We start from the raw sequence: 20,959 nt of genomic DNA on the forward strand, positions 1-20,959 counted from the left end.
CCTTAACAGCGTTACATTTCATTCATTTTATAACTTCATCTTATATCGCCGGAACTATTACACAAAAGTGTATTTTTGCCAGCTCAGAGAGAATGAAGCCTAAAAGGTGCATGACGATAAGAGTTTCAGGCATGGTAATCTCTTTAAGGAGAAATGGAGGCAATGAGAAGAAAGAAGTGGGGGCCTTGAAGCCTGAAATCAGAGAAGCAGTCTGACTGATGAATAAGCTATGATCTGATTGGACTGTTGGAGAAGACTAGAAGAATCAAATTATTACAGCATGGCTGATGTTACAATTAATAATGCAAGTACATTTTATAACTCACAATGCACAAAGTTTATATCATCTGAAGAATTATCTAATCGTCGCCACATGTTCTATTCAAATATTATAATAAATCTAAAACAATGTATATAAGAAATTAAACAAAAGAAAACAAAAAAAAAAAAAAAAAAAAAAAAAAAAGTTTTTCACAGACGATTCAGTATTTCTCATTCAATTAATTCAGTCCTCACTTCTCTACAAGGCTAAAATACATAAAAATTCAAAATATCTATATTAAAAATTACAAAGTAAATTTTAAACACTTATTTCCTCAAATAAATTCCAGAATGTATTAAGCATGATTTAATTCACAATAATAAAAGAAGGTGTTATCTTTGTTGTTGCGAAGCTTAGTTTCTCTAGATTGGCAACAAATCACTATTCTGCCAAGTTTCAAATACAAACAAACATAGCCGCCATGGAAAAAATAACTAGGCTTAGCCGTACTTAAACATCTTTTAAATTGTTGATAATTCTACAAATATTGCATGCAGATACCACACAAACATATAAGAATAAAGAAACTGAGATCATTAAGCCTAGTAACAGAGTGGTGTATTTGTGTATTTATATACTTTTGGTGCAACTGATTGCAACCAAAATACAAGGTGCACATCTACATGTTATAGCATTCCTATATACACAATTTCAACATTCTGAGGCTACTCGTTTTTGAGTTATGCGAGATACGTATGTATGCACAGATGCCACGAAAAATTCTCTTCAGAATTCATATAAAATTAGTTTTTAAATATTTTTTGGGGAAAAGAGTCCTTTATTCTGTCCTTACGTACAGATGTCATGCAAAAACATCGACGCATTCAATAGCGGTAAAGATGGATATTTTCTTCGAAATATGATGCCTGAAACTTTTCTTGATTACAATAAAAATTTTCACTTCAGAGCTTTATTTGCTACAGATTTGAACAGAACATTTTGAAGGTCAACATGTTTATTTACATTTCACCTCTCTTTCTTCTGCTCAGGATATTTTTCTATGGTAACTCATAGCTAAATTTATGTCCATTCAGTATTCAATGAGATTTCATGTTAAAATTTTATTATTTATTTATATTTTCATTTCTTTTGGAAAAAATACTAAATCTTTTCGAGTTTTAATGTTACTGCAATTTATTAAAACATATAAATTTGCAATACCTATACATCAAATGAATATGATACTTGAATAAAAAATTGAAGACAAAAATGTAATATACACTTTAATTTAGACTTATACTTAATAAATCAGCAAAAATACAATAGAAGCAAATACTTAAAAATTGGAAAAAATAAATATTAAACATTTAAAAAATTATTCATGGAATTTTTTTAAACAAGAAATTCCTTACTTTTGAAGGCACAATAGAACTTCACATACTTCGCACATCCATAATGTGCGCTGCCCCCTTTTTTTTGTGCTGCATAATGCACAGCGTCTACGAGGTACACTTTTTGGTATATGTGGTTTGTGGCTTTTTACTTGTACAGGACGCTGAGACTTTTCTTTTCAAGGAAATACTCATATTTAATAAATTTACTACAATTAGACACATTCTAATCAATTTTAGAGATTTTTAAATGTTTTCTATCTGTTGGTAACCCTTTGCAGAATATGAATTAATTAACCACACAAACATTAAGGAAATGGGGGGGGGATTCTATGCCACCATTTGACGCTTTTCCTGTCAATCTGATACAGACCTTTTAGGTGATCAAAATAGTCAACATTTCCCATATGATTATTATAGTTTATGATAGCTTGTAGACAAGGTACTTTACTTTTGTCTCCTTTTTTTGCCATTTCTTTCCACATTAACTATCGTAACAGTATCCTCTAAACTTGACAAAGATGAAACAACTCTTTTATCCTTCCACCGGAAGCAACATATCCCATCATTACTTATCCCATAGTCAAAATTACCTCAAAGTAATTTTTTGTCATCCAGATTTTTTGGTAAATGTTTTAGACTCATGTTAACTGCGCCACAAGCAAATACATTTTTTGTTTTCAAAAATGATAGTAAGTTATACGATGTAAAAAACTTATCCATCTATACATAATGGTTTTTTCCAAATAGTTCTTTGCATAAGAATTTTACAACTCAATTTAGTTAAAAGTTTTACACTGAATGACCTTCTTTATTTCATTCATCCAAACATTTTTCAATATCATCTTCACTCTTCCCGGTGTAGAGTTAAAATTGCCATAAGAAACCAGATTCGTCACATTTCATCCATAATTTATACCCTCTAATTGGCATTTTTGGCATATATTGCTTAAATGAATTACACCTTTAAATTTTATCACTGATCCGTCAATAGACTGATTTTTACTTGGTTAAAATAAAGAGAGAATCTTTCTGACAAATGATTGTGAGGAGGACACAGTTTGTAAAGATTATCAAAATTTCTTTCACCCCTTTTAGGCTGCACACTGTTATCATTTAGATGCAAATTCAATAGCAGCCAACTAAATCTTTCTGATAACATATGTTTCATTATATAATCATCATGTAGTACTGGTGAAGTAGACTAATAATCTCTATAGCTAGGAATTTTTTTTAATCCCATATACAGATTTATGCCGAAAAAGCAAAACATTTCTTCCAGTGTTGTTGGAGTGAAAGTTTGGCCTTTTTGGGTTGCGTAGAGGCTTGTTTGGAAAACCAGGCTCTCTATAAAACTACAGGTCAATACAGTCAGAAATAAATTTATGGGCAAAAATTCCTCCAAAGACATTAATTCATCTGATGGGTCAGTTCTTTAAATAAATATTTGTGAGCTTGAGCTCATGAATCTCTTATTCCATGTAGGAATTATTGGCTATTATCCTGGGGCAGTAAAATCTGAGTTTTTAGAACCTGAATCTTCAGGAAAATTCTCATGATCACTCAAAGTTTCTCCGCACTGATCAATTTCCTAGTACACCAGGAACATATTCTTCTTCATTATCATGCGAATTGGAATCTCCGGATTCTGTGTCGGAAGGAAGGAGTTCAAAAGCTTCTGAAATATTCAGCTTCTTTCTTGCTATAATGTTACAAAACTAAAGAATGGTGCACTTCAAAATAACCATAAAGTAAATCTAAGAAGAAAATTCAGAAAATTAAACTGGAAGCATCAAAATCACACTGCAAGAAATTCTTGGGAAAACTTTTCAATGGTGCTGCCATCTAGTAGCAGGATTTCCTACATGCGCGGTGGGACAAATGCATCCCACCTTTAAATTTCAAATATTTTTTAATTAATATACATGAATTCTAATAATAATCTTGACCTGAAAAGAAATCTTAAGATAAAAATATTCATTCCAACACCAAAAGTTGCTGTCCAGGCGATTTATATCGCATAAGAAATTAAAAAAAAAAAAAAAAAAAAATGCTTTAAAATTAGACTGCAAAGACTTTTTTTTCTTACATTATTTATGAATACCAGTGCTGCCATCTGTTATAGATAAACTAAAAGGTATAATTGTATGTATTTTAAATGGAATTTTGCAGCTTTCATCTTGGAAATAAAAACTGATAAAGGCGGGATGCCTGACATCCCACAGCCCAGCAAAGGGTTGAACAAATAGCATATAATCCAAAGAATTTAAAATGTAAGTGAAATTATAAAACTTTACTGAAAACATTAAAACTCATAAGAAGTAATTAAAAACTTCGAGCACTTTCATTAGAACACAGTTAAAACTATGAATATCATTACAGTAGTGACGTATAGGTTTGCCTTTTTGGCTTCATTGGCGAAGCTAAAATACTTTGGCGAGAAAGTAATCACTCAAAAGGCTAAAAATTGGAACAAAAAATGAAATTTTGAAACAAACAACAACAACAACAACAACAACAAAAAGAACTTTAAAATACTTCATGAAAATTTTAATTTTGACAAAGAAAAAGATTACTTTCCTAATTAAAATTAAATTGAAGTTAATTCTGGCACTTTTAAAACAAAAATGGATATAAAGAAGATCATTCAGTGTAAAACTTTAACTAAATTTAAAATTAATTATTCTTTAAAAATAGGTGCTCGAAAAGTGGACAAAAAGTTTTTAAATTTCTTACTTTTTGTCATTATATATATATATATATACAAGTGCGTGTGTAACTCCCTGAAAAAGGTGTTAATGCAAGCATACAAATGAAGCGTCGGAATTAGACAGAAAATGAAAATATTTATATATATATATATATAATGTTGTATGATCTTAAATTCACTTAGTGCGAAATTGAGTTTATATATATATAAAAAACACTACCAAAGTGAAAGATAAAGGAATATAAATTATCGATATAACATTAACTTAAGTTTGAAATATAACAGTGCCAGATATGAATAAAATATAGATATAATAATATACACATGAAATAAGTTAAAAACTAGTTTCTTACATTTTTTCAACTTAAGAGGAAGAAACCTATTTCTTCCAGCCATTTTTTTCCCCCCAGATTTTTCTGCTGTGGAAGAAAACTGAAAACCTTATATTTTTACCCTCTACTCAACTTTATCAGCACTTACCATTCATCAAAGCATAGTATTTTAGGTACTATTCCGTTTTGAGGACCGTAAAAAAAATTGCAGCGAAAATGTATGTGCAAAAGCGCCAAATCTAGGAAACGTGACCAATTAATAGCGGGCCAAATCTAGCGTACGTGCTGATTTCAAAGTTTAGATAGTTCTATATTTCTTAAGACGGCATTGAAATACTAGTTTAATTTTTAAATCCTTTTTTGATGACACTGTTGATTTAAGAATTTGGAAACTGCCCAGTGACGAAAAGTCTGCAATAGAAATTTTTTCAAAGAAAAAGCATCATTCGCTACAGAAAATTATGTTTGAACAACTAACGAGGTGAAATAATGCTTTAGCGTTAACTCGGTAGCAAAAATAGCGATGCAGGAATCCACTCAGTTATGTTTAGCCTTTTTTAATATAAATTATAATAATGATCTGAAATAGTTATTTACTCTTATGCTTCCATTCAGTTATGTTTATCCCATTTTATATAAATTATAATAAAGTATTAAATGAAATTAACCTTTTATCTGAATTAAAACAAAATCTTAAATTTACTATTATACTTCCTTTCTTGCGTTAGGGTTGCCACAATTATTTTTGACAGCAATGGCATCAACAATAGTTTGGCGATTTTTTACGGTCCTCAAAACGGAATAGTACCGTATTTTATATTTACAATTTTCTTCATTCATCATTAAAATACTTTGTTACATTAAACAATAAAAATTTTTTGGTCACACAATAAGTCAGAAGCACATTTTAAATTGCAAAACATATTTATAAAAATAATTTAAAATAAAATGTGTTCATTTTTATCATATAAAAATAATGATAATTTACAGGTTCATTAAGGACATCTATGCATCAAGACTGCACATGTAGTTTAGAAACATCTTCATACTTTATGGATTCCATGACTTTTCCTTTAAAAGCTCCAGAGGCTATTCGAACATTCACAGAAAAACTCTCAATATTTACTTTTAGCAAAACTGCTTCACAGCCTCTGTAAGATCCATTCAGTATAAGAACTTTTCTACCAATAGCAGGAATAACAGTTTCTAAGTCTTTTTGATCAACATCAATTTTTTCCCCTGTTTCAATTAACTGTGCACTACCTGAATAACAGTTTTTTACATCCTTGATAATTGCTTTTTCTTTGTAAAATTCTTCACCAAACTTTTTAGTCATTATTTTAACAACTATTCCAGGTGCAAGCCAATAATCTTTCCTGTTCTTTTTTTCTCGAATTTGTGCTTCTTCTTCCATTATTTCTTCTAATGCTAATTTTCTTTTTTTATCTTTTGAATTTGATTCTTTACCCTTTTTAGATACACTTTCAGGGAGAATTTTTGAAGATGATGATGCCAACAAAGGATTTTGTTTTATATCCAATACAGGTTTCTTTACTTTATCAGCAGCTTTCATAGTAAAAGTGACTTTTTCTTCCTCACTAGTTTTCTTCAACTCTGTATACACCGGTTCAGGCAAAATGCCTGTTTTTTCTCTGTCTCTCTCCATCTGCCTTTGAAAGAATTTGGCCATTCTTTCTTCATCATCTAATTTCATTTTCTCTTGCTTGGCTAATGCTTCTTGTCGTCTGATAGTTTCAGGATCCCTATCAATGTAAGTCACAAACCATCCTTTTTCTGTTTCATCTACCACACAATGACCTTCACGCCCTAACCATTTTACAAACTCTGTTAATGTTTCCCACTGTGTCGAATTCATATGCAGATGATTACGATCTGCAATGTACTCTTGATATACTTGATTTGCATGAACTCTTTTTGTACCAAAACGTCTACGCAACAACTGCATAAAGCTATCTAAAAATTCCTGTGAAAACTGATCTATGTATTTATCTGGGTTTTCAGCAAATAGAAGAAGTTGTCGTTGATGGGATTCTGACATTGTATGACATTTGAAACCATTTTCATCTCTGCACTGTTTTTGACACATTTGACAGTACCAACGCAATTTCTGTAAGCCTTTTGCTTTGATGCGATTAGCAATCGCTTTTGGAGTGAGAAATCCATGTTTTGGCATGATTTACCTGTATCAAAAATAAGATTAAATGTATTAAGAATATGCAAATGAATAAATAATTTAAGTAAAAAGTTATATGTGTCTTTATTTAAATATTTATTTTATTGAATATATTCAATAAATTTCAATTAATAATTAGCATTGAAATTCAATGAATGACTTAATGAAATTTAATGAATTTATTACTGAAAATAATCTGCTATTTGACAACTTTGTTTTCATGCAAAATGGCACTTTTAACTCCTTCACAGCCAATCCGCCCGACACGGCTCTACATTGAGACAACCAGAACCGCCCGAAAACAGCCGAGATTGCAATCTTGTTTTCTTTCCTTCCCCTAAGATATGCAGTAGCAGGTGCTATTCCCCAATGCTTTGTATCAGTTTACTGCAGACAGCTTGTCCTAAGAGATTTGTTATCTTAGGTAGCTTGTTGTTGATACTTTTTGGTAGAGTGTGCTTTTAATCAAAATGCGCAAATATCGCAAAGTTTTAAATCAACAAGAAATTGAGGCTATTCTTTTTAATGATACAGATGAGTCAGATTTGGAATCAGAAGACGGCGATAGGAAAGAAATAGAAAATGAAATAAATGATAATGAAGAAGAAACATTTATAGCAGAAGATGAAGATGAGCACAGAATAAATCTGGAAGCAGAGGTTTCAGAAAATTGTAATGAAATTCCAGTAAAAACCTGGTCTACTAATGTTAATAATGATGCCGTAATTCTGTCCCCCTTTAACAGCTTTTCGGGACCAATTCAGGATTTACCTATTGGTGCGTCACCTTTACAATATAGAGTTGTTTCTTACGGATGAAAGTTGTGAATTAATTCTCACAAATACAAATAAATATGCTGAATTCTGTGCAAGAAAGCATGGCACTGTTGATCGTCAATGGGAAAAAAATTCATCCATAGAAGAAATACGGGCATTCATTACAGTCCTTCTCATAATGAGAAATGTAAAATTACCAAGAATAAGTGATTATTGGTCAAATAACACAATGCTTGGAAATGAAATGGTGAAGAAAATGAGCAGAAAGTGCACCACATTAACTAAAAAATAGCAACTTAATGTGAAAAGAAAGAAAGTACATGAAGTGAAATCTTAATCCTCTATTCAATAAAAGAAAACAACAATAAATTCCTGTAAAAATGAAATTTTAAAAATGAAAATTATTTATTTATATTATATTCATGACGGGGTGTTAAAGTAGCCTATTGTATGTGGCAAAGTACAAGAGGATTGACGAAGGCATGGAAGTGATTTTCCCAACAAAAATTGGCTCGTATTTACGTTGCACGTGATAATAATAAATATACGTATTTTGCTTAGTGGGATCTATTTTATATCCTTTGTAAAAACCCAGGAATATGTCGGTACTTAACAGAATTATGACAAAATATCTAAATAAATATCTTTAAAATCAATATAATAAATATAAATAAAATCTAAATAAATATCTAAAAAAATATCTTTAAACCAGATCTATTTTATCATAAATTTTAAACAGCAATAAAAGTGCAGTTAAAAAATTTAAGGATTATATTTATTTTTTATCAATTTATTCTTTCCTATAAAAATAAGGGAAGTAAACAAAATCTCAATCGTGATCATAACAAAGCCAGAAAGGCTTGTTTGTCTGACCTTCAAAATAGGTTATAAAGAATGGGGTCAAAGGCTAATGTAATCTTTTTTAGAAAGTACAAAGGATGCCATTTGAAATCTTCACACCCATTTTCTGAGTTAATGGACGGGGAGGGGAGAAAATTGCTGTGAAACTGGAAAAGTATTTTGGGCGGTTTGGGAGATTATTTTGAGGATATAGCTTAGTGAAGGATCTGGATTTCAAAGAGTTAAAGAAGCAGTGGAGGGAAGACTATGTTTGCACTCTTTCCGAAGAAAATTATCTGTATTTAGTTATTAAAAAATGCTGTGGAAACCATGAATTTTCAATATCTAAAGCAGAAATAGATAATATTTTCAATAAGAAAGGAAAAGCATGTCAAGGTTTGGCTTCAAGGAGGAAAACTGTACAAAATATGTATCCAATGAAAAAACGGAAGGTTTTCAATGTTGCAAAGATAAGAATTTTCGATGTCAAAAGGACAGTTGCATAGTTATTAAAATGTTCCATGTCAACTATAAACAATATGATTAATGCTGATTTGAATCTTAAAAAGGTGAAAAAACATAATATGCATTGTCTTTCTCCATGACAAATTGCAAAAGCTGAACATGCTGCAGAAATTCTTTACAAGAAACAATTATTCGGAAAAAATGGAAAAATATTGTCATAACAGACGAGTGGTCTTGGTGTATTTAAATGACTGTAATAAAAAGAGATACATTTATTATCATCAAAGGGAAGGAAATAATCTTGTTCAAAGAATCTACAGAAAGTTTTTCAAAGGGATTTTGATTGTTGCTGGTTTTTGATATAAAAAATAAAAATTAAATAGAGTGCAGAGAACTATTAAGGTCAACTCTACATATTATCAGGAATGTATTTTATGCCTAGTTTTCAAATATGAAATATCTTCCCTCTACCCACAGTGTCATTAATCACTAGAACTGCATCAAGGCGAAGTAAGCAGCCACACATCAAAATCCAATCTAATTTTATGGGGGAGGGGGGGGAAACAAGAAGCTTATATCAAGGCCATACCCTTCAATCATATCCCTAGTAAATCTCCTGATGTATCATCCACGGACTTTTGTGCTTCTCTGACTTTTAAAAAATGGATTGTCCAGATATCTACAACCCTCCCTGGCTTTGGAAAGCTATTCAAGCGGAATAGGATAAAATACCTCTTTTGCTACTAAAAAGAAGCTTTATTCTCTTGGAAATTACGGAAATTATAGAAAGATTGTGAAGAATAAGGGTAATCAAATTGAATATTTAAAACCCAAAAATTTTGGGTAAAATATTTCTGTAAATGCAATAAAAATCATTTAAAATATGTGCAAAAAACCTTAGTACTATATGACACGTTTTATATAAGAGAAGTAAATGAAACAACTACTGCATTAAAATCATAGTTTTCACACACACTTATGTAAGAATAAGTGTAAAAATAAATGTGCTCTTATATCCCAGGGTGATGTATTCTAAGACCTACTAAATTTATTGATGTTCATATAACTTAAATATAGTGAAATTTAATCAATGAATTACACACAATAACACATTACCATCAAAATAATAATAATGAAAAAATATACTGAAAGCTAAACTATGTATTTACAGCATGCCATCTCTCTCTCTTGTACGCCCCAAAACAAAATTCAACTACTGTATCACTTATTTGCTGCTGGAGACCAATTCTTTGGTTCGAGATATACTTCGAGGCATACTGATGTTTCTTCTCAGGAGATGACTAGCATCATTATCGAGTATTCTGGGGAAAGTAGTACTCAGGAAATCCGAAAATTACTCACCAGGGACCAACTTGAAGACAGAAAGTCATCTGAATTGCTTCATATCATGAAAACACAAGGGGAAAAACACAATATATCAGATTCACTGTTATTGGAGTTGTTTCCTAAGCAAATTTGCAAAAGATCCAATTTATTCTTGAATCTGTTGATCCCCCTTGATTCTTCAAAAGCTACCAGCATTGCCAAGTTTATCTAAGATGTCACACCAATTCAGTTAAGTATAATTTTTTCATCTTCATCAGTCAACGTATCTCATAATTCAAACTCGGATTCCCTGCTGGATGAAGTGTATAAATTATGTAGTGAAGTACTGTTGTTACACGAGTGTTTCTAAAAATCACGTTAACAGAACCTGAAGTCCTTCAGCGAAAGCTGCTCTGAATTCTTCACATTGCTGGTACCATCATAAATTTAATGAAAAACCTAAAAAATTATTCATCCATTGTTCATTTCAGAGAAATGCAGCAAAGAAAGAAAAGAGGCAACTTGCGCTTTACTTTCCGAGTCTCGTTGCATTTTTATTAAGAACAGATGAACTAATAGTACTATCATTTTGTGTGACACTGGCTGAGTAATAAGTCTCCTCTCAGCAACCAAACAAGAAGCTGATCAGGCATCTATTCTGATGTTCATTGATGCTAATGATACTGTAATTCCAGTTTACAGACAAAAAAAATTTAAAGGTTTCACCTCAGAAATTGTTGCAATTTAAATTGTGTTTTTTTACATATGTAAAGTGTCAACAAAAATCATTGGATCTTATTTTATTACCAGACTTAAGGTATAGAAAACTTGTTGATGTAAAGGCTAATTTAAAAATTAATCGTAGTATCATTAACCATATTTGTAATTTAAAAATTAATCGTAGTATCATTAATCATATTTGTAATTTAAAAATTAATCGTAGTATCTTTAACCACATTTACATTCTATCGAAACAATTACTGAAAATACGGCATAAGATAAATAACTGCCTAACTACCCTACACTGTTAAAACTTTTTGGTCTTAATGAAAATGTTAAGCATAATATTATGCATTTCATTGTAACAGTAGGTATTCCTGCCTCATGTAAGCTTGGGAGATTAGCTCTAGATACATTAAAAACAGTTAAAAATGAAATTTAAAAAAAAAGATCAATTTAGGCCTAATAATAATGACAGATGCGACCCTCCAAATGTAATTACTTCTGTCCTCTTCACATGGGGACAAAGAAAGGTACAAATGAACGGCATGATATTAAATGCTTAGAAAGTGAAGGATAAGTACCCTATTCTCAAAATTTGTGAATTTGCAACAGCTCTGCATGGCACAAAAATATTTCTCGCATAGACTTCTTCACAGTCAGAATAGAACATGAATTTTTGAAAATATACCTCACTGATATAGAAGCTCATAGAATTATTTATTACTGGATAAATAACAGTAATCAATCTCATATAAATTATATGATGAACTCTTAATGCTATATCATTTAAAGTTGTATTACGAGGGATTCCAGCAAACACTTCTGCAGAGGATATTAAGAATGAGTTAATTGCTGAAGATTTCAATGTTGTGAGAATAAATCTAATATACAAATTTTGTACACCTGTTCCTATACCTCCATTCCATGTGCAATTAGCACATTCCATGTGCAAACAAGCCAGGAACAGAGAAAATTTATGGAATTAAAAGTTTATTATGTTCTCATGCATCATTTGAAATATATAAACTGAAGGGTGGTGTGGCTGAGTCAAATTCAAAGTTTATTATGTTTTCATGTACCATTTGAAATATATAAACTAAAGGGTGGTGTGGCTGAGTGTCTTAATTGCCAGCATTTCTTTTGCCCCTAGGATGAGTGTAAACTCATGCTGAGGTGTGTTAAATGTACTGGTGACCAATTAAGCTAACTGTGTAAAAAACTTGAAGTTCTGTAACTGTAATTTCATGCAAACAAATTTTAAATTATACCCTAAAAAAATCCTTTAATTTTGAAGAAAAGAACCACGTGGCTGACCCGAGAACGAGGGTCGAAACAATCCAAATGTCTTAAAGGAGAAGCAGACTATAAATTTGGTGGAAAAGATTGTTACTAATTAAACTAAAAAATGATCAAACCATTTCTAAATAAAAAAACCTTTAAATATTATTTTTAGAAAAGTTTCAGATCGATGGAAAGGGACTAAAAATAGTATTCCTAAAGCTACAAAAGAGCACTCAATTCTGGGAAATTTTATTAATATAAAAATGATTTCTTGAAAAGAAATAAATAAAATGTTTTCTGAATTTTCTATGTCAGACATCATACATGCCACAGCAGGAAAAAGTCTGAAATTAAGAAAGCCCCAATTCAAAATGACAAATTTTTGTACTATTTTCAATATTCGAAGAAATAGGCTAATCTTTGGAATATGGTAACAGGTAGTTTGGCGACATTTTGGTAAGGCGATAAAGGTTACTAGCTAGGTCTTAATATAAGGTAAGGCGATAAAGATTACTAGTAGTGTACATGGATAAAATCAAGAGTGTGCGCAATGATATTTTTGTGCAATTCTGGGATGTTTTTTTAAGTGAAAATAGGTCGACGTATATATGGATACCGTGTAAGTGCAATTCTTAAAAACGCGGCAAGCAATGGGCGACTTTCTCCCAATTTCGCACCTAATTTTCATTATGATGAAGCACTTTTGTTCCATAAAAGTTCTAGCATAAGTGTAATTCGGCTAGCAGATTGTTGGAAAAAAAAGTTGAAAAAAAAAAAAAAAAACCTTTACTTTGTGAAAACAAAATGGCGTCCCCCCCAAAAAAAACTAACAGGTTGTTGTAGCAGGGTTGGTCGCCAAATTTTCGGCAAGTTACCATAATCCAAAGATTAACTAAATTTTTGGTGAAAATTTGCTTGGAAATACCAAATTAGATGTATACTCCTTTCTTTTCTTTTCATTTCAATTTTTCGATGCCAAATTAATGTGTATATTTTTGGTAACTTTAAATTGTATGTTTTGAATCTTTGTTGATGGTTTACATAATTTACTATGCGCTCTGAAATTTTCGTGTGGGTAGAGTAGACTTTAAGGTACCCCTTGTATTCTGGCAAAGTTGTTTCATTTATGGTAGCCTGAGTAGTTGAATGTTATGGAAACCCTACTGTGACATAATCGGGTGCATGATTCTAGGAAATTTTGAATGATCGGATGTTTTGTAAGCGTTTTTGTGGTGTGTGTTGGTTTGATTCTTTAGACGGTAGAATGGCCAAATGTAGTAAGATTAATTTGTAATTTGAAATTTCTGTACGATTTGGAGCAAAAGGGGAAAAGAGCTTTAATTGACTGGTGTGTAAATGAAGGTTTACTTAGTAGCCATAATAAGTGTCCTGTATGTAGCAATAATATGCGTCTAGTCGAGCATAAAAACCGCTTATATGGATTTGTAGGAAGAAAGGTTCCGATGGTCACTATGTGAAGCGTTCAATCAAAAAAAGTACCTGATTTGAAAAACGTCATTTGAGTATGATTGATATTTTGATTTTTACGTGGCTCTGGATGTATGAAGCAAACTCGAAAATCATGGTGAGTGAATATTTGCTTTTGGTAGTGCTTAAATGTATAACATGTTTTTCCTTTTTTATGCTATTTTATTGTTTGGTTTAAAATGTATTTTATTGAGATTATGTATTTTTTGTTTACCTATACTGTAGAATTTGGTGCTCCTTTGACTTTTTAAGTGAAAATATATCGATGTATACATGGACAAAGTAAAGGGAGTGCGCAATGTCATTTTTGTGCAATTCGGGGATTTTTTTAAAGTGAAAATAGGTCGAGGTGTAGATGGATAAAGTCAAAGGAGTGCACAATGCCATTTTGGTGCAATTCAAGGATTTTTATTTAAGTGAAAATAAGTCAACGTGTACATGGATACCGAGTTTGTTCAATTGTTTGTCTTGTTATTTTGGCTTTGTGTAGCGGCAATTTTTGGCGCAAAAGTCGCTGCTTCGCAAGCCAAAATAACGAGTCAAAGAATTGCACAAAATCGGTATCCATGTACCGCCAAAAATCGCCAAGGGGTACCCTAAACTTTACTTTTACCTTTTCGTGCTTGCTATATTATGCCTAGTTCACCTTTATGTTTTGTAGTAATCAGCTTACCTTTTTAACTTCTGGGTGTCTTCCTAATTTTGCACGACCTTATGTTTATTTAGAAGTTTAAACATCTTTCCATTTTTTACATGTTATTGTGAAGTTGTTAATATTCTCACAAGGACTATCTCTCGATGGAGGATGGAACTTGCGCCCAAGTTTAATGGTGGTATTAGCAGCATTAGGGGGGAAAACAAATTTGGTATAATAATTATACACAAATACAAACTACATCCTTTACCTAATGTGGAATATACAAACTAGGAAGCTAGGCATTTTGCAATTCGGAAAAATCCAGTGTTGGTACTGATTTCTAATCAAAAGGATCAAGGCATTAAATCCCATCAGTTTTCTTCCTTAAAAGAATCATTTAAAATAATACATATCGTACGAAATTTAAACCAAATAACAAAATACTTTTGATGCATTAATTAACAAAGTATGAATAAATTTCTCTTAAGTGATGAGCACAAGCTTTGAATTCGTATCACTGTAAAGCTCGTATCACTGCAAAATAACCACAGATAAACCTTCACATTCACTTAGACAGTTTATATTGACTTCTTTAAATAATTAAATAATGCAAATATATAAGCAAAATAATGACACATTATTCTGAAAGGACAGAATAATCAATCACAAAACTAATTGTTCAGAATTCCCATTGAAGAATTAAACATACTCACTTTAGCACATAAACTGATCCCAAGTAATAGACTATAAAATAAATTCTCGATGAAAATCACAGCATAAATGACACTACAATAATTAAAAAAATTATACCAGTTCTATGTTTTGTTTGCCAATTCTACAAAGTTTCATTTCACAACAGAAGAAGCACTATTGCAGATAGGATTTTGTCTTTTTGCCTGCCGATATTTACCAACCGAATTGAACCAATAGAATTATTTATATATTGTACACACACACAGACACATACAGATCCTGTATACTCCGTGATTGTAAATTAGCAAGGAATTTTTTCGAAAGCCAAAAAAATATTCAAAACCATGCCATTATAATATATAAAATTACGACATTAATGATCCTGCTAACTGCATACGCCTTACGCCTTATGGCCATACTTAATGTATATACTGATTAATGTTTTCTTACTGTTACTTCCATTATTATGCAGCACTTGTATTATAGTATATTGAACTTATGCGTATTGTTTTATGTATATATCTCCTCTTACATATGCACATATTTTGTATCTTGTTATCATATTTTTTATTTTGTTATATATATATATATATATATATTTAATATTTCAAATTGCTCAAACTTATCCATTATTTACCTGCATTTTTATTCCTTTCCCTTTTTAAATTTTTGGGTTCGTGACACTTAGCCGACGGGACACTTAACCGACAGGATATTTAGCCGACATGGACACTTAGCCGACAGGACATTTTTAGCCGACATGGACACTTAGCCGATAGGACATTTAGCCGACACAGACAGTTAGCCGACAGGGCATTTGGCCGACACAGAGAGTTAGCCGTCAGGACATTTTGCCGACACAGAGAGTTAGCCGTCAAGACATTTAACTACGTGACACTTAACTGTCAAGACATTTAGTCCGGAGGTTTCGAAAGGTAAAAAGAATTTTTTTAGCTAAGTACGGCGGTCACTTAAGTACATTTTAATATGATCTTCAGAAATTATCCGTAAAGCTAAACCAGAAACGAGAAAGAGAAGGAATGAAAGAGAAAAAATAAATATAATTAATGAAAAATGAAATGAAAATTTATACATTTTTAACAGATATTGCGAAAAGTTATATTTTATAAGAAAACATAATTATAACATATTACATTAAAAATTACACATCACGATTTTCAAAACACAATACATAATATTTTCTATTTACGTGATTAATCTAGTTAAATCTAGCATCGATAGATGGCACCACATTACGCTGACTTTTTGAGGTGACGCTTTGCTCCGCCGTACTTGGTTTGTGGTCCCCTCCTTCTGCAGCTTCAGTTGTGAATAAATCAAAACCGTAAAGAATATTTTACTTCTAAGTTGAACATTATGCACTAGTTTAGGGTTATAAACATTAAACTAAGTAAGTATTTTGTGCGAGAGGCGTGGTCAATAAAATGTTGCAGAATTTTTATCTCAAGAATGTTGGCATGAACTGCAAATTATAGAGGTTACAAATAATTTATATCTTTGCTTGTCTTAAAAATTCCCTTTTTTAATTGTTTTCAATAACAAAATAAAATATATTTGCTAAACTAATCCTTATCGCCATATATTTCTATAAAATGTATAATTCAAGAATAACAATATTTTTTTTTTGCATTATTCAGATTTTTCATGACAGGAAGGAAATTTCATTAGTGGGAGGAGCCAAACGATTTTGTGAGGGTGTGGTGATGGCGATAAGGAGCGCGCCTTGCGCCCTCCGATAAGTGTGGCAACCCTAGAGGAGAAGTTTCTTACGAGTAGCGAGCAGAGCGAAACAGGCAGGCTGTCGGGCAGTGTGCGCGAAGTTCCTAAATAAAGCTTAATTTTTATTGTGCACTATGTCTTGTTAATATTATATTAATGCAGTAAGAACATAATCTGTGATATGGAATTCGAGGATTGGTGGTAAAAACATAACAGGAAATTTCCATAATGGTAACCCGGACTGTGTTAAATCGTATGAACAGTTCTCAAGCATTTTCGGTTTTGACTACAAGCCATCACTCAAGATCTCCAAACCAGAAGTAATGGATTACATCGGTTTTCGTCCTCCGGATCACAGATGAGTAGTAATTATAGATCATTTTATAATTCTGTTTTCTACTTATCATTTAATTTCATTTTCTTTAGTAAAATTTTTGCTTTTATTTTGGCTTAAAAACCTTGCACAATGTCTGATGTTCATGCCGTCCAAATTCCGGTTTATAACCGATCAGACCCATCTTTATGGTTTATTATGTGTGAAAGTACCTTTGCTCTTGCCACCCCCAAACCTATCACAGAATCCATTACTAAATATAATTATGTAGTTTCTCATCTTCCTCCAGATATTGCTTCAATAGTACGGGATTTACTTATGAAACCAGACCCTATTGATCCATATGCAAAGCTTAAAACTGATTTAATAAATCGTTCGGGAGAATCTTCTCAGCAAGAAATTCGCCAATTATTATCTGGAGAAGAATTAGGTTCTCGAAAACCTTCCGATTTGCTTAGAAATATGAAACGTCGAGCAGAATCTTTAAATGTTCCTGATAACTTAATGTTAGAATTATTCCTTCAACGTTTGCCTTCGACTGTTCAGTCTATTTTGGCAGCGGTTTCCAATTTAACTGTAGATAAAGCTGCAGAAATTGCCGACAGAATTTTAGAAGTAAATCCAACCCCAGGGACTTGTGCCGTTTCTCGCACAGTCGATCAGTCTCTTGAGGATAAATTATTTAAACAAATAGAAAAATTAAACAAACGTATTGATCGCATTTCTCTTTCTCGTGGTCGCTCGCCAAATCGCGGAGATCGCAATAAGGAAAGAAGTAATTCCAAAAGGAGAGATTATTCTGTTTGCTGGTATCAAAGACGTTTTAGGAAAAAGTGTAGAGATGACAAATGTACAAAACCTTGTTCATGGCAGGGAAACGAAACCAGCAAAGAATAGAGGCGACTTATTCTTTGCCTCAAGTTTCACGTCGCCTGTTCGTTCGTGACCGTAGAACAAACCTTTCATTCTTGGTCGATACCGGCTCTGACGTGTCCTTACTTCCAGCAAATAATTCTCAAAAACGGAATTCGTCCCAACAAACACTTTTCGCTGCTAATTCTTCTACTATTCATGTTTATGGTCAAAAAACACTTTCTTTGGATTTCAAATTAAGACGACAGTTTACATGGACTTTTCTTATAGCAAATGTTAGTACACCCATTCTTGGAGCAGATTTTCTCCATTTCTTTGAATTGGTGCCTGATCTCAGAAACAAATGTCTCAAAGATTTAAAAACGCATTTTAAAACCGTCGGTTGCGTGAAAAATGCAAGCATTTATTCAGTAAAAACTGTATTTAGTGATACACCATATCACAAAATTTTAAAAGAATTTCCTTCAGTTACTAGATTACCAGATCCTAACCAACCTGTTAAACATAACACCGTTCATTATATCATAACTAAAGGTCCACCTGTGGTTGCAAAACCTCGTCGGTTAGCTCCAGATCGCTTAAAAATAGCAAAACAAGAATTTCAAACTATGATGCAATTGGGGCATTTGAGACCTTCGAGCAGCAATTATGCATCCCCACTTCACATGGTTCCAAAAAAGGGAAGTCTGGAATGGAGACCTGTAGGAGATTATCGAGCATTGAACGCTCAAACAATAAAAGACAAATACCCTATTCCATGCTTAGCCGATTTTACTGCTGCATTGCACGGTACTAAAATTTTTAGTCATGTCGACCTGATTAAGGCATACCATCAAATACCAATTAACCCAGCCGACATCCACAAAACCGCCATATGCACACCATTCGGTTTATTCGAAAGTATCCGTATGCAATTCGGCTTATGCAATGCATCCGCGACTTTTCAACGCTTTATAGATGAAGTCACGCGGGATTTAGAAGGCGTTTACGCTTTTGTCGATGACTTGCTCATAGCCTCTAAAGATTCTGAGGAACATTGCAGGCATTTGAAAGCTTTATTTTCCAAACTTCAGGATTATGGACTTTGCATAAATGTTTCAAAATGCACCTTTGGTCAAACATCTATTGATTTCTTAGGTTTTCACCTTAGTGAAAACGGAATTGAACCTCTTCCTGACAAAGTCAAATGTATTTTAGATTTTCCTCAACCTACTACTCTCACTCAGCTTCGCCGATTTTTAGGCATGTTTAACTTTTATAGATGTTTCATACCTAAAGCAGCACATATTCTTTCTCCTTTAATAAAATTGTTAGAAGGCTATATTAATAAAAAGAAATCTCGTTCTCGTGTTCAGGATTCATCCCCACAATTAAATTGGAACGAGAATGCTGAACAAGCCTTTATTGCTGCCAAAAATGCCATTGCTCAGGCTACCCTTTTGAGACACCCTATTCCCGGAGCCCAGCTAAGCATCTGGGTAGATGCCTCAGACGTCGCAATAGGCGGCACACTTATGCAGTTGTCTCAACAAACATGGGAACCTATAGCATTTTTCTCTATGAAACTCAATAAAAGTCAACAGAAATGGTCCGCGTACGATAGGGAATTATTTTCTATTTATTCTGCAATTAAGAAATTCCGACACATGTTAGAGGGCAGAAATTTTATAATTTATACGGATCAAAAACCGTTAATATACGCTTTTAAACAGAACCCTCATAAATGTTCACCTCGACAATTGCGACATTTAGATTTTATTTCTCAGTACTCTACTGATATTAGGCATGTGCAAGGTTCAAAAAACGTCGTTGCTGACGCTCTTTCAAGAATCGAAATTGATTCCATAACAAAATCTCCATTTTTGGATTTTAAAAAATTTTCGGAAGCTCAAAGGCATGATCCGGAGGTACAAGACCTTCTCAAAAACAACACATCATCTTTGAAACTGGAATTTAAACCGTGCCAATATTCTGATGGTAATATTCTGTGTGACATATCAACAGACATTCCTCGTCCATTTGTTCCGAATTCCTTTCGCAGACTCATCTTTAATCATCTGCATAATCTGTCACATCCAGGAATTGCAGCTACTACGAAGCTTATTTGTTCTCGTTATGTATGGCCCGATATGAAACGTCATATCAAAAATTGGGTGAAATCCTGTGAATCTTGCCAAAAATCGAAAATTACTAGGCATACTAAAGCACCACTGGGCACATTCTCTCTTCCTGATGCACGTTTTTCAGAAATCCATATGGATATCGTCGGACCGTTACCTCCATCAGAAGGCAACGTGTACCTTTTGACTCTAATAGATAGATTCTCCAGATGGCCTGAAGCCATTCCCATCCCGGATATGAAAACGGAAACCATTTGCAGAGCCATCTTCAACTGTTGGATATCTCGTTTTGGCTGCCCATCGATCATAACAACAGACCAAGGTTCTCAAATGAGATCCGCACTTTTTGCAGAATTCACGCGCATTTTGGGTACGAACAGAATCACAACAACAGCCTATCATCCAATGTCCAACGGCATTGTTGAACGATTTCATCGACATTTAAAATCTTCTCTCAAGGCTCACGAGACCAATAACTGGACTGAAACACTACCAGTTGTTATGCTTGGTATTCGGACAGCCGTAAAGGAAGATCTACAGTCATCTTGTGCTGAACTGGTGTACGGCACAACTCTCAAGCTGCCTAGTGATATGATAACGTCATCTAAGATATCTCCGTATGACACACAATTTATCACGAATCTTAGGCATAGAATGCAACAGTTGAATCCAATAGCAACATCTGCACATTGCCAAGAAAAATGTTACGTAAGTGCTACCTTAAAGTCGTGTACGCATGTATACTTACGTGTCGATCGAGTAAAGCCACCTCTG

The 20,959-nt window shown here is 32.7% G+C and overlaps 1 protein-coding gene across 2 annotated transcripts; it reads right to left on the reverse strand.

Annotated features, from left to right (window-relative positions):
• Window positions 1–1,532: 1,532 nt before the first annotated feature.
• Window positions 1,533–15,302, reverse strand: kin17 (kin17 DNA and RNA binding protein). Of its 2 annotated transcripts, XM_085817089.1 has the most exons (3): window positions 15,139–15,302; window positions 14,694–14,808; window positions 1,533–6,896 (listed from the first exon to the last, which is right to left on the reverse strand). In XM_085817089.1, exon 3 carries the CDS (start codon window positions 6,887–6,889, stop codon window positions 5,708–5,710), a length of 1,182 nt encoding a protein of 393 aa, XP_085673215.1. In that variant the 5' UTR covers window positions 6,890–6,896; window positions 14,694–14,808; window positions 15,139–15,302; the 3' UTR covers window positions 1,533–5,707. The 2 variants fall into 2 exon arrangements, with proteins under 2 accessions (XP_085673215.1, XP_035232871.1); XM_035376980.2 differs by lacking the exon at window positions 14,694–14,808 and having other exon boundaries at window positions 15,139–15,301.
• Window positions 15,303–20,959: the final 5,657 nt, after the last annotated feature.

Source organism: Stegodyphus dumicola, chromosome 5, assembly GCF_044657685.1.
Source record: "Stegodyphus dumicola isolate Sdum_Otavi_A_Nest chromosome 5, ASM4465768v1".
Lineage (NCBI taxonomy): Eukaryota > Metazoa > Arthropoda > Arachnida > Araneae > Eresidae > Stegodyphus > Stegodyphus dumicola.